Source organism: Trichosurus vulpecula, chromosome 3 (assembly GCF_011100635.1).
Source record: "Trichosurus vulpecula isolate mTriVul1 chromosome 3, mTriVul1.pri, whole genome shotgun sequence".
NCBI lineage: Eukaryota > Metazoa > Chordata > Mammalia > Diprotodontia > Phalangeridae > Trichosurus > Trichosurus vulpecula.
The window spans coordinates 110,379,889-110,404,249 of record NC_050575.1 but is presented as its reverse complement, the minus strand read 5'-3'; the positions used below and the strand labels follow the sequence as shown (position 1 = coordinate 110,404,249).

The 24,361-nt window shown below is 43.8% G+C and overlaps 2 protein-coding genes and 1 pseudogene across 8 annotated transcripts in view; 2 read left to right on the top strand and 1 right to left on the bottom strand.

Annotated features, from left to right (window-relative positions):
- Positions 1-3,067: 3,067 nt before the first annotated feature.
- Positions 3,068-6,098, top strand: LOC118842160 (annotated as a pseudogene).
- A 173-nt stretch (positions 6,099-6,271) lies between these two features.
- LOC118843296 (BLCAP apoptosis inducing factor) lies at positions 6,272-17,932 on the top strand. Of its 4 annotated transcripts, none has more exons than XM_036750866.1 (3): positions 6,272-6,377; positions 8,499-8,587; positions 16,176-17,932. In XM_036750866.1, exon 3 carries the CDS (start codon positions 16,315-16,317, stop codon positions 16,576-16,578), a length of 264 nt encoding a protein of 87 aa, XP_036606761.1. In that variant the 5' UTR covers positions 6,272-6,377; positions 8,499-8,587; positions 16,176-16,314; the 3' UTR covers positions 16,579-17,932. The 4 variants fall into 4 exon arrangements, with proteins under 4 accessions (XP_036606761.1, XP_036606759.1, XP_036606762.1 ...); XM_036750865.1 differs by having other exon boundaries at positions 6,292-6,377; positions 16,164-17,932; XM_036750864.1 differs by lacking the exon at positions 8,499-8,587 and having other exon boundaries at positions 6,285-6,377; positions 16,164-17,932.
- Positions 17,933-20,081: 2,149 nt separating this feature from the next.
- Positions 20,082-24,361, bottom strand: part of SRC (SRC proto-oncogene, non-receptor tyrosine kinase) — a 106,624-nt gene continuing 102,344 nt past the window's right edge. For 2 of the 4 annotated variants that reach the window (XM_036749636.1, XM_036749635.1), the window contains one exon: positions 20,082-23,684. In XM_036749636.1, the coding sequence (XP_036605531.1) occupies positions 23,476-23,684 (209 nt within the window). In that variant the 3' untranslated portion in view covers positions 20,082-23,475. The remainder of the gene's footprint in view (positions 23,685-24,361) is intronic. The other 2 variants (XM_036749634.1, XM_036749637.1) reach the window with 1 other exon arrangement.

Here is a 24,361-nt window from a genome sequence, read left to right as displayed (position 1 = left end):
TTATACAATACTCCCCTTCATCTATTCTTTGGTTCACCAAACTGTCTACTGTGCCTCATTCATAACATCCTACCTTCCCTCTCCTTGCCAGGAATTCCCTCCCTCAACTCTGACTTTTAGAATTCCTGGCTTCCTTCTTAAGCACCAACTCCCACATGAGACCTTTCTTAATCCCCTAACTGCTGGTGCCTTCTACAAAAATAACTTTGTTTTCACTTTGCATACATTGTACTTACTTATGTATTGTTTCCTTTGATAGAATGTAACCTCCTTGAGGTTGGAACTGTTTCATTTTGAACTTTGTGTATCCTAGGGTCTACCATAGTGCCTAGCAGAAAGTGCCTAATAAATGTTTGTTGATTGATTGAGCTTGTTGTCCATTTAAATTCCAAATCTTTTCTATAATTGAATTGATTCTAGAACCCATGCTAATACACTGGATAAGAGACAATGCTTATACTTTCTCAGAAGACAGTGGGGATATTGTTGTTCAGTCATGTCTGACTCTTCATGACCATATTTGGGGTTTTCTTGGCAAAGATAATGGAATGGTTTCTCATTTCTTTCTCCAGCTTGATTTACAGATGAGGAAACTGAGGCAAACAGGGTTAAGTCACTTGCTCAGGGCCATACAGCTAGTAAGTGTCTGAGGCCAGATTTGAACTTGGGGAAATGAGTCTTCGTGATCCTAGGCACTCTATCCACTGAGCCACAAGTGAAGATATTTGAGGTTAAACCAAAATGGTATGTTATACCCTAAATCTCAACCTCTATCTATTTACCTATATGATCAGAGTCTGTTTCCTTATTTGCAATTTGAGGATAACTATTTTTACTACCTACCTTACATGTTCCATAAACCTCAAAATACTCCTCTCTTTATCCTTTATGAGGCATTTATGATCCTTTCCTATTTAAAAAAATAGGAAATAATTCACTCTGATAGCACATAGTTTATAAAGCATTTTCCTTACAACAATCCTTTAAGATAGCTACCAGTATTATTCCCGTTTTGTAGATGAGGAAACTGAGGCTTAGAGGAAGTGACTTTCCTAAAGTCATATGCTTGTGTGAGAGCTAGTATCTAAATTCAATTCTCCTAATTTCAAGATTTGTACTGTTTCTACAATATCACATTGCCTTTCTAGGAACCAGGGAAGTCACTTCATTTTGTGGGTCCTGGTCATTAATTTCAAGCAAGGTGGTTTGGGGAAGCTTGGAGAGAAGCCACCCAGGTCTTGTTGCCTAGAGGCTTCAGAAAGTCTTAACCTGCCAATGAAAGTCAGAGACACAGAGTAGCAAACTGGCTGAGAAACTGAGTCTTGGGAAATGCCAGTATTTAAGGGATAGGACTAAGTAGAGTTAAGGAAGGAAACAGAAAAGAACATCAAGAGAGCAATGTCACAGAAGGGAAGGAAGGAGGGGGTTTCAGTAAATAGGAGATTCTTCATAGCAGTTTCAGTCAAATAGTGGGTCCAGAAGCCAGGTCTCCCCCTGTTTTTGTTGTTATTCGGGTATTTTGGTCATGTCCAATTCTTCATAACCCCATGTTGGAGTTTTTTTGGCAAAGATACTGGAGTGGTTTGCTATTTCTTTCTCCAGCTCATTTTATAGATGAGAAACTGAGGCAAACAGGGTTAAATGACTTTCCCAGGGTCACATAGCTAGTAAGTGTCTAAGGCCAGATTTGAACTCAGGAAGCTGAATCTTCCTAACTTAAGGCTCTATCCACTATGCCACCTAGTTGCCCTAATTGTCCTACTCAAGAGTCAAAGATAGTATCTCTCTAAATAGATTGCAATTTCCAAAAAGGCCTTCAGGGCACATGGCTTAGGCTCCCTTTTATCCCCTATATCAGGGTTTGGAAAGGACACAAGCTTAATAACGATGCTCTTACCCATAGCTGTTGCCTTAATAAAGACTCTTCTCTCCCATAATTAGTTTGGGGAACCAACTTTGTTAGTGCGTAATTGGAGTTTCTCTTTCATCTTACCACCAGGTGTCTCCATAACACCAGCTAAAAGTAGAAGTCTTGCTCGCAGTGATGTCCAAATTTTGTGTAGCAAGGCTTTTTTTTTTGTTTGTTTCAATGTGGTATCACAAGTTATTTTACTTAAAATGTAAAAAGTATTTTATTTTTTCAAATTACATGTAAAGACTATTTTCCACATTCATTTTTATAAGATTTAGAATTCCAAATTTTTCTCCCTCCCTCCTCACAATGGTGAGCAATCTGTGCCCCTACCTACATTTTTCACAAAACAATACACACTAATAAATTACTTAGCCTATATTTTATTCAAGTGAAGTTAAGAAGTTATCATATTTTAACAAAAAATTTTTAATGTACAGTAAAGATAAAGTAACAGATACTTGATAAAATGCTTTCTAATTTTCATATTTGCAACATAAAATAAAATCATAATATTATTAATGTAGTTGGTTGGCTCTTTCCTGAGGCAAAGTTTCTCAAAACATAGTGTCTCTGATGTTACTGGTACTTGAAATTCTTTTTCACTATTGAAATGGACACTACTTTTGTAACAGCCATAGGAGAAGCCCTGATTCACACACACAAATGGTACAAAGGGTAGTAAAATTTAAATTACCTTGTTTGCTAAACCAGAGAATTCTTTATTTGTCTAGAGTCAAAGCTATAAGATTTTTAGGTTCTAACACTTGTTTCTGTGTGCTATCACAAGTTATTTTTCTTAAAATGTAAAAAGTATTTTGTTTTTTCCAATTACATGTAAAGACAATTTTCAACATTCATTTTTTATAAGATATAGAGTTCCAAATTTTTCTCTCTCCCTCCTCACGATGGTTAGCAGTTATATACCCATCACAAGTTCTTAGACGATATATGATCATGCAATGAGTATGCACACATTATGTCACATCTGGGGCCCACAGCCATTTATATCATATCCGGTGCCTACACTTCCAGATGCCAGAAGGAATTGTGGGTTCTGTGCAGCAGGAGTTACATCTGATCTTTGGAGCTAGAGGGCGAGGGCAAGGGTGGGGCCTAGGGAGGTGGGGTTAGGGGGGGCAAGTGGTTGGCATCATGGTGGAGGAGGTGGAGAAATATTCTATGCACATGGTTGCGTTCAGATCATTGAAGAGAACCTGTGACATGTTTGTGGCTGATAATGCAAAGCCAGTACGGTTGGATGAAGAAAGTCACAAGCTGAAGATGTCTGGCAACTTCACGTGGAGCATAGTCCTGGGTGGCAAATGCCCATTTTGAAAAAAAAATCTTGTAGAGAAAGGCTCTCCAAGTGCAGTGGATGCATATGTGCATAGACAATATCCTGTCAATCAAGGACAAGAACTTGGATATTTAGTAATTGGTACACATCCACATTCACCAGGACCTGATGTGGCTTTGACTGCAGATACTAAGATTCAAAGCATGCCGAGTGAACTCACTGTGCAGTCTTTAGCTGTAGTCCTACCTCCTTCACAATCCAGGATATAAAGTACTTTTTCTAATGTAGTTGATGTTTATGGACATACTGGGCTTCCTGAACATTCACAGCCATTGGGTTAGCTATGGCGATGGTGGAAAACTAGCAGCACCAAAGTGCTGCAGTGATGCCCAAAAAGGTACCTACAATGCCTAAACCACAGTGGCATCCACCATGAAAACTACAGAGTCATCAGTGGATATATAGGCCTAGTCTGATATCTTGTGGTAGAACCTGCAAATCAGTGGTTTGTTACTGGTTCTGCTGATAGGACTATAAAAACCTGGGATATGGCTGGTGGAAATTGAAACTGTCATTGACTGGACATATCAGTACTGTACAAAGGATGATAATAAGTGTGAGGAGTCCATATCTCGTCTGTGGAGAAGATAAACAGGTGAAGTGCTGGGATCTGGAATATAATAAGGTTGTCACACATTATCCCGGACATCTACGTGCAGTTTATGGTTTGGATTTGTACCCAACAATTGATGTACTTGTGACTTATAGTAGAGATTCAACCACACTGATATGGGACATGAGGACAAAAGCCAGTGTACACAAATTGACAGGACATATAAATGCAGTGGCTACAGTAAAGTGTCAAATGCAGAACCACAGCTCATGACAGGAAGCCATGACAGGACCATATGATTTGGGGACTTATTGGCAGGAAAAATGTGTCATGTTAACGAATCACAAATAAATAAATAAATCAGAGCAGTGGTTTTGCATCCAAGACATTACACGCTTACATCTAGTTTTTCAGATAATATTAAACAGTGGAAATTCCCTGATGGAAACTTCATTCAAAACCTCTCTCGTCACAGTGCTATAATTGATACACTGTGAATTCTGAGGGAGTGCTGTATCTAGAGGAGATAATGGCACTATTCATCTTTGGGACTGGAGAACTGGCTACAGTTTCCAGAAAGTACATGCAGCTGGGCAGCCTGGATCTTTGGACAGTGAGTCAGGAATATTTGCATGAACCTTCAACCAGTCTCAAAGTCATTACTCACTGCAGAGGCTGATAAAACCATTAACGTATACAAAGAAGGTAATTCAGCAATGGAAGAAATTCATCCATCTTATCAAGAGAAAGAGATTTTAAGGTAGTAATGTGTACATAATTGTGCCATTGCTTTATTTTGGTTTTTATAAATGCATTCAGTTACATTGTGCTCTATATAGGACTATAAAGCAGAAACTCCACAGAAGTCATTACTACTTCATCACATGTTACAATAAATTCCCTTTTAAAAAAGGGAAGGAGAAAGATCAAATTTATCATTTGCCTATACAATATGGGTTCCACTTTCATTCATATTTAGAAATATCTAGGTTTTGAAAATAAGTTGATAATTCTCTCTAACGGTCAAATTTAATAAGACCACTTTTTTCCATTTAATTTACAGGGCAGGTGTTTCTTAAAATTGAGAAAAAATACAAAATATTTTGTAAATTGATTTTCTGTAGCTCTGGATTTCTCACAAATGCAGTCACTTTATCCTTCTGGATCACGGTATAACTTTAAACTCTTAATAATGACTTTTCGTTATTTAGAATACTAGGCTCTCTTGAGATTATCCACCAAATACACACTATCCAGGAGGAAAATTTTGTTGTAAAATGAATTTGTTTCATATGTATTATCACTAAGAAAAAAAGGCCACCTTTACTTTTAGGTCAAATACCCTTCCAAGTATTTTGTCATAAGAAGGTCATTTGGTTTCAAAATAATTGTAAGAGCTTTATGCTTTTCCTCCACATTGTAACTCGATTTTGCAAAGATCCTTTCTTCTAACGAGCTACTGCTTTTTTCTAATTAGGCATGATTTCTGTGTAACTTGAAAAAATGGTATCTAGCTCCGCACTTTGATTCCTGTGCAGGCAGGGATTGAACTAAATGACTTCTGCGTGTGGGAGCGCTCGAGTCCTTCCTAGGCTCTAAGATTCGGTGATTGAGTGAGTTTTCGGAAAGGAAAATGGGCCAGCACTGCAGGGAGAGTCACTGTAGGTTTGGATGAGCCAAGGAAGGCTTCCTGGAGGGGAGGAGCAAGTACGGAAGGCAGAAAACACAGGTTGTATTTAGGGAAGGTAAGTGGTCCAGTGTAGCTGAAGCAGCTATGCCATAGGGGAAGATTCTCACAACCGTGGCAGGCAGGTACTATTATTATCCCCCTTTTACAGAAGAGGAAACTGAGGTAGGCAGCGATTAAAGTACTCGGCCAGGATCACACATCTAGTACCCGTCTGAGTCCGCATTTTGAACTCAGGTCTTCCTGGCTTCACATGCCAAGCTCCAACCACTGGACCCCTGGCCAAGTACCTGTGCAAACCTTCCTCTGCCTTTTTGCCTCTCCAGGATGACGTTACTTTCTCTATGTCCCTAGAACTACATCATTACGGATGAGGGAAATTCGCCGCGCATTGTCTCATTATCCGCGGTTTGCGGATTACCCACTCCTCGTGCCCCTACACCACCGGGCACAGGCACGGATAATGGAGAGCCGGTTTTCGATGCTCGTAATCTCCCGCATACGCATGCGGGGCACGTTGCCTCTCCCCCAGGGCTGCCCGATGCAGTGCCTGACGAAAAAGAACCGGGTTTGGCAGAGATTGTAGCGCGTTACATCTCGTCTTCTCCAGGGCTGGCTTGGGCAACCCAGGACCCCGAGACAGGACTGGATGCGGATGAGGAAAGGGGAGGCGCAGGGGGGTACCTTTGGGGTTCAGGATGCGCGGAGCTCAGGCGAACACCGACGCCAGGCCCGGCTCGGGAGCGGGTCCTCGGCCCGTAACGCTGAACAGCAGAGGGGAGGGTGGGGAGGGGAGGGGAAGGCGTTGGGGCTTCCGGTGGCGGCGGCAGCGGCGGAGGCGACGCGGCCATGGCGACGTTTGCAGGTAGTTCGGCCCCGGCCTGAGCACGGCGGGAAGGGGTGGGAGTTCTGCGGCCAGCCCTTACACGCCATGTTGTCTCTCCCCGACTCCCTCTCAAGGGCTGCGGGTCACCTGGAGGGAAGAGGGTGGGGGTGAGGGGAAAGCCCTCTTCCGACGCAAGCGCATAACTCCGGGGCGCTGCTCCTCGCTACCATCAGCATCCCCTTCGGCGCAGGCGCACAATGTTCCCTTCCCTCTTCTGGGGTGCCCCCCGCTTCTTGGGAGAGTGGGCTGGGAAATGTCAGTCGCTGTGGTGGGGGGCAGCCAGGAGGGGGACTCCAAGGAATGGGAGAGAGCCTTCTTCCAAGCCTTCATGCGGATTATCCGCAGACTCCCGGGTTTTCCTCACTGTCAGTCGAGTCCCGGGGAGGTAGGGGGCACGTGTAGTGCGTGGGGACACCGGCAGGAGGGGATGGAAGGACCTGCGATCTGGGAGCCACTTTCCCCTCTAAGCCCGTGTATCGTCATCTGTGAAATGGGAGCAGTGACACAGGTTCCTATGAACATCAAATGAAAGAATGTATTTGAGAGCTTCCCGAAACCCCAGCGCCTTAAGACGCGGGCTATCATTAGTCCGCGATTATGTGTATTGGGGGCAAAGAAGAGCTCCTCTTGTTCCTTTATTGTATAATCCGGGATGAGTCACCGCTCCCTCTCCCGGGCCCCAGGTTTACTTCCGTGGCTTGCTCGCTGACTGGCCGGAAAGTAGATGGAGAAGTAGGAGACAGAGGCTTCGCGCGGGGTATTTTTTATGGGGAGGTGCTTTGAACATCTTTTAGGGAAGTGATAATAATCATAGGCTTATAGATCTCTAGAATTAGAAGGGGCCTCAGAGGCCTCCTAGTCTAGACCCATCTCTTTTACAAATGAAGAAACTAAGAGGGAGGTTAGGTGACCTTTCCAAGGTCGGACAGTTGGTAAATATCACAGGTGGCTCTTTATGTATAGTGCTTTTAGGTTCGCAGAATGCTTTCCTCATTACTGTCTTGGGAGATTGTTAAGTTTTGTTATCTCAATCCTACAGTTGAAGAAACTGAGTCACAGCTGCTAAAATTACTTAGGAGAGTTTCAGTGCCCTCTCCCTACATCATAGTTATCATAACAGATCATAATATTGGAACTTTAGAGCAGAAAAGGAACTTCATTTTGCAGGTGGGGTACCAGGCCAAGAGGGAGGAAATGCCCCAAGCTCATATGGTATAGTTGGGCCTGGAACCAAAATTTCCTGATACTTCGCCTAGTTCTCTTCTTCCTAGGCTATATTGACTCTCTCATCCTGAGTCAGGCTGTTTGGTCTGTCTGTCCAACCCAGCAGCAGTTTTATTCATACCAATTAAGCTATATACATTGGAGTAATTTTGTTAAGTGACTCAGTAGTTTTAATGTAGAGTGGCTTGACGTAATGGCTTTGTTTTGTAGTGATTGGCTGAAAGCTGTTGGGAAACAATACAGTTTAGGGTCCATAGAGAAGTGATAAATGCTATTGAGCTGTAATGTTAAAGGGAGAAATGAGCCCCCTCTAATGGTACATCAAGCAAGAAAATAAATTCCTTTGTCTCTGTTGCTTAATATATTGCCTGGTGCCTAATAGGTACTTAATAAATACATATTAATCAATTAGTTGTTGATCTGTCAATTGCTGCTTAGAACACAACCATACTGCATGAATATGTCTCAAAGGACATCAATATTCTAGGTCAGAGGTGTCAATTATGTGGCTATACAACATTCCCAAATATGGCCCAAACCAGCTTAAAATGTATTTGGGAAATATTTAAAATAAATAAAAATTCAGTAGCATATAGGTCATGCTAATATGTGATTTTCTAAGTCATTTTGCAGCTGCAGGGATCCTTATGTATGGTTTAGTGGTCCCCTTCCTATAGAAGTTTGACACCACTATTTAACCTATTCTAGCTTTACCCATTATCCCATCCTTGCTGAGTAACACATTAATACCAGCTGGATCACGAAGCTTATTTTGTTTCATGGCTTGTCTGTCGCCTGGGTTTGAGGGCAACTAGGAAATTGAATGGGATAGTCAACTCATACCACTTTTCAAAATAAGTTATTTTATTTTTAAAGGAGATAGCTGCAAAGTCTGGAATATTAGCAGAATTTGCAGATAGAGATGTGAAGGCATGGGCATGGAGAGGGAGACACAAAAGGAACAGGTTTGTGGTTTTTTTTTTTTTAGAACTTTTTCTGTTTTTCTTACTAGACCTTTACATTTTCCCTAAAAGTAGTAAAGATAAAATCTGGGACATGGTTCAGTTTCAGTCCCAAGAAATAGATCCACTTTCTGTTTCTGTTATCAAAATTCTTGTTTTATCTGTTGCAAAGGTCTATAAAGTGTTTGAGAGAACTTCTGTCTATACTCATTTGATGTTGCTCAACCAGTCCATCAGCCCTTTTGCCTCAATTTCAAAGATTGTGCCAGAAAGGCTCTTAAATATATGGCCAGTACACAGAAAGTAGTAGGTCTTTCATCACAGCTAATGGTTAGTTAAACATTGGTCCATTCTTTGGAAAACTTAGCTGTGGTTCTGGTTACCAAGTAAAATAAATATCAAGGATAAACTTTGATAGCTTTATTAGTAAACCACAGAAGGGAAGTTTTACTAGCATCCATAAAATATCTTTTAAAGATAAATCTTAACCTGACTTTTTCTCTTGCATTCCAGACACTGGAATATTCACATTCCACTTAAGAGCTTTCACTTTGGGGATATCAGACGTCATGTGCTACTAGACTGACTTCATGGATTAGGAATTCTCTGAAATTCAGAGCATGCTTGAAAAAACAAGAGAAACTCCATAGAGAGGATAGCAACAGCATTACTCTGGATCATATATAGGAGAGCCATAGAGCACACCAATTAAAACAAAGCATTGTTAAACTCCTTTGTATGTGTGATTTGCTGGTGAAAGCCTCATTTCCCTCTCTATAAAGTTGCCATCATTGGTTGGGACTGTGGCTCCCAGCAGAAATGATTAATTGGAAAATAAATGCTCAGCAGGTGACTTGTTTGAAAACAGCCTAGTCCTATCACTATCCCATTTCAGAAAGTTATTGCTGTCATCTGCTCCCTTAAGTAACTCTTTTCCCAATCCTTCTTCCACATGCCTCTATCTAAGACAAGAAAAAAGATGACAGGCCATGTTAATGGGACACCCTGAATTGGTGGGAGAAGACACACTTCCTTACATACACAGTGCCTTAAATGTATTAGGTGCTCCATAAATATTCAGTAGGAGAAAAGGAGAGTGGGTGATAGTTAAAGTAACCATAGGATACTATATTTAATAATATTTTCAAATACTAAAAATGTGACTTTGTGAGATTCAGCTAAGATGTCTTGAAATTGTCCAGGAATCTATGCTTGTCCCTAGGGCTGTTTAAAATTTTTAGCAACGACTTGAATAAGAGCATGGATGGTATGCTTAGCCTATTTGCAGATAACACCAAGCTGGGAGTGACACCAACACAGTGGGTGACAGGATCCAAAAGGGTCTTGACAAACGAGCATTAGACTGACTCTAATAAGATGTAGAGATAAACATAAAATTTTACACTTGGGTAAGAAAAATCAGCTGCATAAGTACAAGGGAGGCATGCTTTGAAAAAAAAAAATCTGGAGGTTTTAGTAGACTACAGGCTCCATGAATCAGCATCGAAGTGTGGCAGCTAAAAACGACAAAACCTAATGCAGTCATGAGCTGCATTGAGACACATAACTTCTAGGAATAGGTAGGTGATAATCTCTCCTCAATTTATTCTGTCTTTATCAGGTCTCATCTGAAGCATTGTGTTCAGTTCTGGGCATACTGATAAAGATAAATTGAAAACCTGGAAAATATCCAGAGGGAGGCCCTTAGGATGATGAAGATTTCATTAAGTAGTTATACAAGTTTTGGTATGGTCACAATTCTTTGAGAGCTGTGAAGAAACCTCAGAAGTTTTTGAATGCTTATCTCTAAATCCATAAAGTTTGACAGGTTTCAGAAAGAGCTGTATTTTTCTTAGAGGAGAAGACAGGATAACAATCTGGTTCATTTAATCTAAGAAAGACTTTTCCATTGTTTTAAGAGCTCCATGCTTGCCTGCTTCTTACTTGCTCAGCCTCTCTTGTAAGGATCTGTAAGTGTAACTTAGGAATTAGCCTGTCATTGAATCTTTAGAACCAAAGGATTAGAAACCATATTTTCCAGTTTACTCAATTTACACTTGAGGAAACTGAGGTATCGGAAAGGTTAAATTACCTACTCAAAGCTGGTAGCAGAGCTAGAACTTGTATACCATTCTTTTGTCTTTTCCTCCTAGAAACAAGTGGGTTCAGCAGAATTATTTGGGGTTCATCTGTCAGTAACAACGGAGGATGATATGATAAATAATAGGCTACTTTTAGAGACGTTTGGCATGAGAGATTTACTAGCATTACCTGCATGGTGGTTGCCCTAGTAGATCCTTAAAGTGATGGGTGGGGATCTTTATACTCAGAGTAGTAGCTTCCGTTATGACTAAGGGATATGAATTTGTAAAAGAAAATGGCACGTCCTCTGACCCCACCTATCTTTGGTAGGTCAACAAATGCCAAGTAAGGTATGTAAGCCTAGGGACAGATCATAAGTGTAGGAGAGTTGTGAGTGTTGTGCTTTATTGGTTACCTAAATGGAAAGGTGGAGATCAGGAATAGGAAGTACTGAAAGAAGTATAGGAATAAGTAATTGCTCTTGGTGAGGTCTTCTTGGATCTAGAGAAGCTGGGTTTCAGAGTATAGCCAGCAGTTTGATTCTATTGAAATTAGAAAGGCAGGTTAACTCGTCTAGGGAAGTTGGTGCTTAAGATAAACCATATTCAGTGCAATCAGCTCATTTGGTTTCCCAAAAGGAGGGTGAGTAGAGTTCAGCTTAAGCTGAAAGGGACCAAAGAGATTATCTAACCCAACTCCCACATTTTATAGACTAGGCTGGTAGTGTTCAAAAGTTTCATAGTTTTAGTAAGGTCTTAAACTGGATTTTAACTTAGGTCTCATGTTTCCAAGCCCAGCATTCTTTCCAGTATACCATGAGGGCATTTCCTGTTCAAGTTAGAAGTAGGACTAAATAGTTCTCTTGAGAAGTCTTCCAATTCTGAGATTCTATGACTCGTTTGTATATGACTCAAGGGTAGGGAGGGGACCTTCTTAGCTTGTAGAGTGAGAAAAATTCTAGTAAGATGGTAGAGGAGAGGCTTAAAGCTTGATCAAAGCGATAGTAGGAAAGGAGGAAGACTAAGTACAGGCATGGGGGCAGAAATGAGAATCATTTATGCCAGAGTTGCTAAGTAGACCTGCTGGACTGGAGTTTGTGTACTCGACTTCTTTACTCTAAAATCTTGAGTAAACTGACTTTGTTGATATTGAAATAATTATTTAGCTGGCAGCTGTAAGAATAGGACATTTGGAAGCTAGAACAAAGGTAGGAATGTGCCCTAGCTTTGAAGCCAAGGCCTTCCTGTATTTTATTGACTATTGCTATGGGTTGTGATAAGAATCTTTTCAAGTCTTCAGTTCTTTAACCCTTTGGTTGTGGTGCCCATTTAAGCTGTATTTTTGCATTCCTCTGCTATATAACTCAGAATGTTGTAATTCTGCCCAGATCATATGGCTATCTTTACTCCACCCTGTTGCCTAGTTGTTGGGTTTTTAAAAAGCGGTTGGTTTACTTTTCAACTCACTCTGCCAACTCTATGCTGACCTTGGCATGAACATGCCTCTTGGCAAAGAAGAAGTGTTTTCTTCACTCCTGCACTACACAGATTCCCATGGTGGCTGTCACCAGCTCATGGAAGAGCACAGCATGAGATTCTGTAGTGTTGACATCCAGCGGCAGGGTTCAGATAGCATTTGGGTAGCCTATGGTGCAATTGTCACCCAGGTAGAGAAATGACTTATGCCAACAAGTAGAGAAACATATTTTATTATCTGCAATTTTAAAGCCATTTAGTTTTTCTAACTGGTATCCATACTCCTGGAAGATAACCCTTTATTGTCACTCATCTTCTGCCTGTAAAATTCTGTTCCCTTTTCTGGAAGCAGGTTCAGGTGGTTATTTTGTCTTTGATGCAGAACAATGGGAGATCTTCCAGAGGTACTGATAAGTACTTTTGTGGCAAACCACTGGTTGATCCCAAAAGGCAGGTGTACCTCCTTTCATACAGTAACTGAATTCCTGGAGGGGTGTAAAGTATGTTCAGGAAGGACTGGTACCTCTGGTGTGATGGCTGGTGAGCCCCTTTCAGGGCTGCTTTCCACTTTTGGTGTCCACCTGTTCCGCCCAACTCTCACCTGTGGCTCCAAGAAGCTATAACATGCATAGTGGCCATACCCCAGTAAACTGTTTCAGCAGACAGGCTAAACCAAGTTGGGGGCAACCAAGGAGTCTCAAACCTATTGTTGAGTTAGGGGTGTGTCTACCCCAAGCATGTGAAGACTTCCCTTGGTGGAATGGGCAGATGAGAACAATTTGTCCCATTGGCCATGAAGGCAGCTGAAGCAGGTGCTGTGGACTGCTTAGGGCTTGGCTAGACATTGAAGATGCCAAGGTCATCCACTACATCTTGAGCCATCACCAGTTGTCTTGATTCTGTCCTGCCACTGGACTGTGATGACTCTGGAGGAGAGAATGAGGCCAACGACTTCATGCAACTCTGCCTCACTTAAATCCAACTTATGCATGAATCAAAAGGCATCACTTATACCAAAAAAAAAAAAGAATTCCTGGAGAATTTTGTAAATCACACCATGTTCTAAAAGCTTTAAAGGAACTCTGATTTAAAGGAAACAAGTGTGTTAGGTTTTCCTACACTTGCCAGTACTCAAAAGAAAAGGCAAGATTGAGCCTAAGATCAGCATCTGATTGTAGTGGGCCTAAATTCTACTCTTTGATTACCTCCAGACAACCTTGTGCAAGTCTTGGTGCCCTTGTTTGTAAAATGAGCAGATGTGAAGTAATACTTGGCCAGAGTTGCCCAACTTAGACCCACATGTCATGACTTCTCAGAATCCTTTTCTTGAGACTGTCTGACACGCATCAAGAGGACTTCTCGGGAGGAGTCAGCACTCTTCAGCCTTCCACATAGACGCACCTGGGTGGAGAGCTTTTTTTTTTTTTTGACGGGGAGGAGAGGCTGCCTTCAGGTGCAGCCAGGTGCAAAATCAACCAAGAATAAGGTTCTGAAAATTCCCTATGCAAGCAGCAACTATTCATAGTATAGGATCAGAGATTTAGAGATGAAGGGGAACCTTGTCCAACACCCTCTTCCTCTTACAGGCGAAACCTGAGGCTCAGGTCACATAGGCAAAAGGTAGTACAGCTAAGATTTGAACTCAGGTTCCCCAACTCTAAATCCACTGCACCAGAGGGTTGGCCCCCTGCTTAGCTCCCATTCCTACTCGAGCTCTGGGGCAATCAGGGACCTTAGAGGCAGATAACACCATGTACAAAGTCACAGGGATGTTTTGTATTACAGTTCAGTGGGTCCCATCCATTCCATTGCCAGTAATAATTCGCATTCTACATCACTTTAAGGTTTACAAAGCACTTCCTTCATAACAACCCTCTGGGAAATGAGACTCAGTGGGGAAACAGCTTGCCTGTGGTCAAGTAACTAGGCCTGGGATTTTGACTCAGGTACTGTATAATGCCAAGTTTAGCATTCTCAACCTACTATACAAGTGGTGTCAAACTTAAAAAGAAACAGGGGCCACTGTACCATATGTAAGGATCCCTATAGGCCACATATTGACTTAGAAAACCCATATATTAATATTATCTATATTCTATTTTTATTAATTGTGTTAAATATTCCCCAATTATATTTTAATCTGGTTTGGGCCATGCTCAGGAGCATTGTGGGCCCACATGTGTGATACCTCGAACTACACCGTGCTGGGGTAGCTAGGTAGGTAGCACAGTGGAAAGAGTGCTGGACCTGAAGTCAGGAAGACTCATCTTCCTGAGATCAAATCTGGCCTTTGATACTTATTAGCTTTGTGACCCTGGGCAAGTCGCTTAAACAGGTTTGCCTCAGTTTCCTAAATTGAGCTGGAGGAGAAAATGGCATACCACCCCCAGTATCTGTGGGGTCACAAAGAGTCGAACGCAATGAACAACAACAGGTTTATATTGGGAATGACACCCTGGATGAGGGCCTGTCTTCTAAACAAGTATCTGGTTTAGTTCCCTTTTAAACCTTAGAGATAGTAAAGCTTCATTAGTGTCCTGTGAAATGTTTAGGAGTCACTGTTCCAAAGGGCAGAGACTGGATCTTATTTTCCTTCGATGTTACAAAGCTCAGGCGTAGCTAGGCAACCAGTAATAAACTTTGAGTCAGTCAGCAGGTGCTTTCCCATTGGCCCATATGAATGAAGGCACTACTTTATAGTGAATCAGGTTGCCTTGGCTTGTTAAAGATTAGTTGCAGTATCTTCTGGGTGACCACTCCTAGCACTTTGTGCCAGTGTGAATCGTGATAAAGGTTGCTCAGGTGGTGGAGCAAGTTACAGGTCATTCTGGCTTTCTCCAGATATTAGGTGAAATGTAGTTTCTGCCTCTGAAAACAAAATTAACAAGGTGATGTTGCTGTCAGTGACTAGTCACCTCAGTTTTTTCCTCTTAGTTTTCAACTTATGTTGGGCCCCATCTTCTAAAAAGCTGACTTTTAAGAGGCTTGTAGATTATAAACTCCATGCCAACTGATATGTCTCATTTAATCTTTTTTTTATTTAATCTTTATATATCTCCTCAAGCACATTATGGGGATATTTATATGATAGACAATAAATAAGTCTTTGAGAATAAATGAAAGAAAAAGATCATTTAACAGGCATTGTGTCAAGAAGGAATACATAAATCATTGGTATATCCTTAGGAACCTGTTACAGGAACATAGGAAACTTGGGTCAGGGCCTTTTTGCCTTTTTATACTTGATCGGTAGAGATCTAAAGGAATTAACCAGCTATTTAGAAGAACATCAGAGGCAGCATGGAGTAGCGGAGAGGTGTCACACACAGAGCCCAAACCAGATGAAAATGTAATTAACAAAATAAATTAAAATATAACATATAGATAATCCACAATTAATCTGTCCCTGACAAACAGGACAGGGCGAGGTGCCAGTTCAAAGGACTACTGGTGATTACTTTGTTTTCTTTTATGTTTATGTATAAGATTATATACTACTGGAACCCAGGGACTGGGCCTGACTGACCCTGTTTGATAAAGGCATGTGGCATGCAAGGAAATAGGTGCTTAAGATAAGACATCTTCGGCTGGTGGGAGAGTTTTCTTGTTACCTCCTTGATTACCTTATAGCTGATGCGGACTGAACTCACCAAACAAAATCTGTTTTGACTGGTGCTCAGCATTATCTCCGTCTATCTGCTATCGTTTTTCCATGATAATTTTCAAACAAGTTAGCCAGTATTGACAAATGTGGAATGTGATTCAGGGGCTTCTGGATACAACATAAACTCAAATAGTGATTCCATTTGCCATCTTGAAATCATGTCAGCTTAGAAAAAATATTTACAAGAAAACCTTTTCTGTAATTTGTGATGAATTTCATTGGGATTTGGTCCCTGAGTAAAGTTGGTATGATTGCCCGAGGTCTCTAGTTGACAAAACTACAGGTGAATGCTTTTGTTGTTCATGATATTGAACTAATTGCCTTCTCCCCCACAAATGTTTTGTGTTTTTCTTTTAAGTTATATCTTCAGAATATGGGACAACTTGGTGCTCCTTGAAGACACATTGGAGAAGCTGTTAAAGATTGAGTGGAAACGAAATCAAAAGAAGCAGATAAGAGTTCACTTGCTGTTGTGGACCTTGTGCCTCCTTCCCTGCCCCACAGAGACCATGTACTGCCTTCAGTGGTTACTGCCTGTCCTGCTCATCCCAAAGCCCCTCAACCCAGCTCTCTGGTTCAGTCACTCGATGTTCATGGGCTTCTACCTTCTGAGCTTCCTGCTGGAGCGGAAGCCATGCACGATCTGTGCCTTGGTCTTCCTCGCAGCCTTGTTCCTCATCTGTTACAGCTGTTGGGGGAACTGTTTCTTATATCACTGCACTGGTGCCCACCTCCCCGAATCAGCTCACGACCCCAGGATAGTGGGGACTTAGGATCCTCACATGCTGCTTATTGATTGGCTTTAAAGATGAGAACCCAGGGGTAAAGGATGTTCACGATATGATTGATCACAGGCTTCCTGCACGTCTGTGTAGACTAGATTAGTACATTCCTGATTGGGCATCCTTCACCTGTGACACGTCACTTCCAGTTTTTTATGATGTGAACAACAGCACCACCTGGTGCTTTTGGTTTGAAGCCCAGCAGTGGTCAGTGGTTGTTGCTGTTTTCCTTTCCTGCCTCCATTCCTACACCTCACTGACTGGATGATCACCCTTTCACCTCAGATCCTGCCAGGGGACCAGACCCAACATGGCCAGCCTAATTCTGCTGATCCAGGGATCTCCACTATGTGGTAGCAGAATTCTCATCTTGTTTTTACCTGGATGAACCTTGTCTGGAGTGCAATTAGTTTCCTTCTGTCCAACCTCTCAGCCTTATATTGCCCATTGGGCCAGTTGAGTTATTGTCAACACAGGTCTCATAATTGCAGAAACCCCAACTCTTCACTGAAGCCACTAGCACCTGGGAGCTCCAGCTTCCTGCTCAGTAGGCTAGAATGAAATGTGTTTTGGCATTTCAGTGCTGTCCACTCTCCTGTTTCTTTTTCTGAAAGAAACAATATCACTCTTGCAATAGTTCCTGGGTATCAGAACATGTCTTCCCCCACAGTGCCACATCCCTCCCTGATTTCTAGAGTTTACAGGGTTCTCATTTCTTAGGGGCAGTACTACAAGCTGTTGGGGTTTTTTATCTTTGTCCCAGTTCCTTCAAATCTGCTGATTCCCACATGACTGGGTTGCAGAGCAGGGCTGTGCTTTCAAAATGGTAATGAGCAATCAATGGTTTTGCTTGGGGGATTGTCTTGTTTTTATTAGCTGAGAAGAATGTATGTTGTGTATCTGAATTAGGAATTTATCACTAGCACAGTTGGTATCTGTACAACGGTGGAGATTGTTGAAAAGGACACAAGCCCTAGAACACATCACCCTGAATGGAACAACTCAGGAGAAGCGTTAAGAAGTGGCCACTTCTGTTCCACGCTGGGACCCCTAGGCTTTGTCTCTTCAAAGAATCCATAGTACAAAGAAATACCCAGGACTTTGTTTTTCTTAGTGTGTTTCCAGTCTGATCCACTCACTCACCTTCCTTTGGATTGACTGAGGAGTGGGAGGTGACCTGGGCAGAGGACTTAACTTGGTGCTTGTCACCCGGGGAATTGGACCTAACAGCAACATTTTTGAAATTTAAGGGCTGCTGGTTAAAACATCATTTTATTTTTGGTTGGCTCAATTGCACAGCTGTTTCAGATGTTTAATAAAAGCTTTATAAACTTTGGTCTGTGTACTCCTCGCAGTACCATTGATTTTTATGTCTTTAAATGGGGATAAGCAGAGAAGAATCATATGTGGTACCAAAATGCAACCCTAGTCAGGAAATTGTGTGGAGAGGAGAGGAGGCAGAAGGGCCCTACTTACCATTGCAGATGTCAGGGCTCTCACTGACCGTATAGTACAGAGGAGAAATTGAGGCCCAGAGAGGAGAAGTGATTTGTCTAAGGTCACATTAGCAGTTAGCAGCAGTGCTTAGAGTAGAACCCAGGTCTCTGCTCCCATTGGTTGCTATTTGTCCTCAGTTTTGTCACAGCTGGGCTGGACCTCCCTGACCGTCAGACTTCTGAACTCAAGACTTTGTAGGTCTCTCTATGAATCCTCCCCTGGGTGCTTTGTCTTTCAGAAAAAGCTTACATACTTTTCTCAGGGTATTCTAGAGATGCGGCAGGTAGGAGAAATAACTTTTGTCTGTTGAATTCCAGCGGTACCCACCAGGGGGCGCCACAGGACAGGTGAGGGGAGGAGAACCAGTTATCCTGGGCACATCCATACAGCCCCCAAAATGGAGGGGAGAGCTCAGAGCCAATCATAATAGAATCCTAGCTCCAGAGGGGACTTTGGAGGGCCCCATCTTTGTAGCAAGGGGCTAGTCCAACTCGCTCATTGTATAGGTGAGGAAACAAGGGTAAATGACCTTTCTAAGGCCATTTGTGAGGGGGGGTCTTTTGACTCTGGTGCCATCGCTCTTGTTACTGTACCAAGCTACCTCCCCTACATGAGATACAGAGGCCAGTATTAACTATCCACATTTTACCAAGGAAACTGGAAGGAACAAAGGAATTAAATGACTTTCTCAAAGTCACCAGTGTTCAGGGCTATCCTCTTTTCAGTAATGATGACAAGGGCCCCCCCCCCCAAACCCAGGCTTGGTCACACTGGTGAGAATCAGTGGCTTAGTACAACTCTTAGCGGTGACCTCCTTTCCATGTTTTGCAGTAAAAGCTTAATAAAAGCCTCTCCATGAACTGGTTGAACCCTGGCTCAGTCCCAGTCTTGTCTGAGCATCTATCATGGGCTCTCCCATTACTCTGCTTGTTTGAGAAGAGAAATGGGAAATAGAAAGCAATGGAGAAGAAAAATTAAGAGGAACAAGAAGATGTGAGGACTCAGAAGGAATGGGGAGAGGGAAAAAGAAATTAGGATCAGAGGTGCCCAGGAAAGCCTGGAGAGGGAGCTCCGAAGTGACTAGGCCCTGGCAGGGAATCAGCCAGGAGTGGGGAACCTGTGGCCTCAAGGACACACGTGGCCTTCTAGGCCCTCAAGTGCAGCCTTTTGACTGAATCCAAACTTCACAGAACAAACCCCTTAAAAGGATTTGTTGTGCTGCCCTTGAGGACCTAGAGGGCCACATGAGGCCTCGAGGCCACAGGTTCCCCACTCCTGGCTGATCCCCTGCCAGTGCCTAAATTTTAGACATTCTCTTTGGCTGTTGGAGTTGAGTGCCTCAGGGATCCTTTACACTTTCCCCTCCCCCACCTCTTTATAAACCTACTGGCAGCCAGAAATGGAAAGCTATGGAGCAAGGGGTAAAGGAAAACACCAAAGACTCAGCATTCTTCAACCTAAGAGCTCCACCCTATCAAGACCTGGCCTGGCAGCTTTACCTCCTTATGGTTTAGGTTGCTTCAGGACAAGCCAGAAGACAACTCACAACTTCCCCTGAAAAATTCCAAAAACCTTTCAAGTTCTGGGTCTTAGAACAAGATGCCAGTGACCCCCACAGGTAATGTGTGGGCACAAAGGTACCGTGTACATGTGAGCTTGGCGCACATTCTCATGCACGGTAACCTTCCATACGTTTCAGGATCTGATTTCAGCAGTCTATCATTCTCTTACCTGGATACAGTCCTAGAGCTTAGGGATGTCTTCATGAGATGCTGTAGCCACTATGGTGTAGGTGCCTTTGAACTTAATCAGGCCAGTCCTCAGATAACAACCACACCCTTCAGCATGGTGGGGCCTGCAGAAGCTTTGTCTGAGCTGGTATAGCCTCTGATAACCCAGGGTCAGCACCGTGAGGTATCAAGAGTTGACAAGTGGGGTGGAGGCAACATATACACCCTCTCCCCCCCCCCCCCAACAAATACACTACCTTGCACCAGTGAGGTCTGTTTGTGTTTAATCAGACAAAATGCAAAGTATTTACAAACCACCTTTTTGCAATTCTCAAAACATCCCTCCCTCCCCGCCCCCCACCAAGGCTGAACGCTACACACAGCCAAACCAGGGTGAGGGCGAGAGACCCCAAGGCCTCTGCATAGTCATCTGGAATTTACAAAACACTGCTTTAAAAAATGACAGCTTCAGAACCTCTTGTAGCAAGAGACTGAGTTCTTCAGAAGGACAGGAATGCTGTAGAGCATCCAGACAGTGACAGCAATCATTATGGTACAGTTTCATTAGGTAACAAATTGCCTCTTTATTGGCTGGGGGCGGGGGAGGGGAGGTTGAAGAACGGAAGTGGTGAAACTCAGAACTGGCTGGGGTTTTGAGGGAGGCCATTGCCAATGCCCTTCCTTGTGGGCAAGGCCTGGTTGGCACAAGGAATCCCAGCCACCTCCTCCTGGGGCTCCCTGGGCCTGAGCCTGCATTCTCAGCTGATTGGTGCAGAGATTGAAGAGATTAGCCCCAGGTGTGCAGCCCCAGCCCTGGGCAAGTGAACCCTAGGGTGCTTGTGGTCATTATTGCTATACTGCTGAGAGGTGGGAGGGATGACTGACTGGGCCTACCACTGGGGGGTGTGGAATAGGAAGAAGGTAATGTACAATGTTCCTCAAAGGATTTGTTTACATGTTAAATATGGACACACAGCTACACACATGCACCCACATACACACACACATGCCAACCCTGGCTTCCCAACCTTTTGAGGACCTCTTTTGTAAAGTTAAGTTTCTGAGGAAATGCTGCTCCCTCCACCCCCTGTTGCCATCAGCATTGACAACCTTGTCAGGGTCTGTGCCTAGAAAGACAAGTTTGATGGGAAGATGGGGGGTTAGGGGTGGGGGTTGGGGACGAAGGAGGGATAGGAGTGAGGAAGACCTAGCCAAAAATGGCAGTGAGCCTTCAGGGTCTATAAGAAATGCAAGGCCCCTGTCAGGCTGTGTTCTGACCCAGGGAAGACTCGAGGGCTAGGTTCCCTTATCTTTGACAGATGTTTCTGTCACCAGATTTTATATTCCTTCAGCCAGGCCCCACCTCCTCATGAGCTGGAGGAGTGGGTCCAAGTTCTGTTGGCACATCTAAATTATTTTAAAGGTAGCAAGTTTCCTGTCATTGGTTTCCAAGCAGAGGCTGGATAATCCCATTAGGAATACTGACAGGGGGTTGGACTGTAGAACTTCTAAGGTCACTTCCAACTCAGAGACAATGAAAAAAAATTCCCCACCCCCCCCACAAAAAAAGACACCAAACCCTCTCCCCCTCCCCCGATTTCTCTGTGGCCATATTGGGTTTCCCCTGGTGTGTACCACCTTGGAGGGGGTAAGGATGTAGCTGGTTATCTTTGTCATTGCTTCTGTTCCCATCTCTCAGGGACAAAGACCATCACATTCTAAGCTTTGGAAACAGGCTTTAAGCTGTCAGATTCTCAGCCTATTGTGATGTTTCAGGTGTTTCAAGTCCCACCCCTGCCACTGATTCACTGTGTGACCTGGGAAAAGTTATTTTCCCTCTTCTGGGCCTCAGTTTCATCCCCTGTAAAATGGGTTCATTAGTTGATCTAGCTCTGACATCCTGTGGCTTTGTATTGTGATTACAGCCTTAAGTCACCTGGTGAGAATTGGAAAAAAAAAATCTCTAAAGACAACAGGTACTGAGTTCAGAATAGGAAGAGAACTCTGATGGACTTAGACCACTAACTGCTGCTGACCAGTCCCCAGCTCTGTCTTGCCCCTGTGATAAAAATCAGACTTTTCTGGCTTCTCCCCCTATTCTACCTCCTTCCTCCCCAACTTAGAAGCCCCACCCTGGAGGAAGAACATTCTTGAGGGGGGGAAGGAGTGGAAGCATGGGATTAAGTGAGGATTCTATGCCAGCCTTTAATGAGGGAGCCCAGTGCTCAATGGGCATCCTATTTAGAGCCCTGGAGACACTACACTGGTTTGGAAGGAGGGAAGGAAGATTGGAAACTGCCATTTTAAAGCCTACAACCCCAAAGGATCAGGACCTGCTGCTGAGGTGAAGAGTGAAACTATAATGGGTTGAGTTCTCCAAAATGCCCTTAGAACTCTAAGATTTAGTCCCTCATGGAAAAAGAGGCCAACTCTAATGCAAAGGAGACTCCTGGGCTAAGCTTTCCTGAAGGGGTTCCAAGCACAATGGCTAGGGGCAGCAAGACCCCTTACTCTCATGGATTGGCAGGGTATATGAGTGAAGGGTGAGAGAGGAATGAGCCCTGCAGCCGTGAAGGACCCCTGGGTTAGAGGTGGCTCTTCAGCTTGGAAAAGGGGATCTTTGGGCAGCTCATGAGCAAGAAGCTGGGAATAAATAAATCAGGATCAGGAGGTGGGGCAAAGGGTTTGATAGGTACTAGGCCTAAACACTGAGCAGAAGTTTGCTGACCACAGCCAAACACTAAAATGGGAGAGATCCCAGAAAAAGCATCCGTTAGAAATGTTTGACCAGTTTCAGAGGGAAGAGGAGAGTCCTCAACATGAGGTCCCAAAAAATGTCAACAAGATATCTTCATCATGATTTTCTAATGAACAAGTCCTACAGTATTAACTGTTGGAGGAAGGCGACTGGACTGGACAGGTACTGGAAGACGGATATCTGCAACCTGATTTGCACTGAGCCAGATATGAGCCTTTTCCTCATCTGGGCAGGCTCCAGGCCCACTGGGCCGAGCTAGAAGGGCTGAGGCTATTCCTAGTTTTCAGCTGTGAGCTATAGATAAGGCTCTGACCATCCCTATTCCACCCAAGAAATGCCCCAAGCTCTTTTTTCCATAAGAACCTGTTGTACTGGCTGGTAACACGAGACAAGGCGGTTAGCCCAGGAAAGAGAATATGGTTTTTCTGGGGAGGAGGGAGTGAGTGACAAGGGATACGGCAGGGAAGGGAAAGGGGTCTTCAGTGCCCACATTGACCTTCAGTGCTGAGCTGTCAGCCTGAGATCTGCTGCTCCAAGAATCTGGTCCCTCCATCCTCCCAAAGAGCAGAGGGAGGCTAGGGGCTGGAATGGAATGCCATGGCAGAGTAGGCCTAAGGCTCAGACATTCAGCCCTTCAGCTCTATTACTGGCAGCTCTGGGGCCACCACCTCACTGCTGCTCACCTCAAGGGCAAAATCATCATCACTGTTGGCAGAGAGGGGGTGACCAAGTCCCTTTGGCCAGGCAAGGGGGGAAGAAGTGGCCCATTGCCCAAGCTCTGGGAAGAGCCCACCATAGCTACAGCACCATGGTCTCAGCTGGATAGGCCTCTGGCCCAGCAAGCCCTCAGGGCAATCCTGAGGGACAAGAGGGAGTCTTTGGCACCAGGGCCCCAGCCCAACTCTATAGGTTCTCCCCAGGCTGATACTGGGGCTCTGTGGATGTGAAGTAGTCCTCCAGGAATGCCTGTAGGTATTCAAAGGTGGGCCGTTCTTCAGGGTCCTTTCGCCAGCACTGGCACATGAGGTCATGCAGGGATTCAGGGCACTCTGGTGGGCAGGGCATCCGGTATCCTCGCTCAACCTGGTCCAACACCTCCCGGTTCACCATCCCTGTGGGCAAAGGTGAGAGGAAGAAGCCTGAGGGGGCAGGAGGGCAGGAGAGGGAGGCTCCCTCCTCTCTTCTAGACACTGAGTCCATTAGAATCACAGAGAAGAAATCACAGAAGCCTTTAGAGCAAATGTCCCTACCTGAAAGGATTCTACTCTGTAGTCTTGCTAATGTGTGGTCATCCAGCCTAGTTCTGCCTTCTGAGGCCAAACAAAACAAATCTAATCCCCTTTCCACAGGACAGCCCTTCAAGTACTTGAAGATAAAGATAATAACCACAAAGTCTTTCCTTCTCCAAGCTAAACATCCCTAGGGTCTTTATTTAATTCTCTTATAATATGATCTCCAGTTTCCTCACTGTCCTTACCACTTCCCCTGACCATTCTTCAAACCTGCTAATGTCCTGCCTAAAATTTGGTGTCCAAACCTGAACACGAAATTCCCAATATGCTGACCCAGGTGTGGGACAGAGGGCATCTGGGACATCAGGCCAGTACGATAGCATAACTCTGGATGCCACATCATCTTCTTGATTGCCTCAGATTCTTTCCAGGGCACAGCCCCTGTTTATAGGCACCCCCAGAACCAAGCCATCCTTGCTTGGTGCCTTCTAGGCTGCTCCTGGAGCCCAGAGCTGGTGATATGGCTAGTCTCAGGCATTCGCCCTACTGTTCTGAAT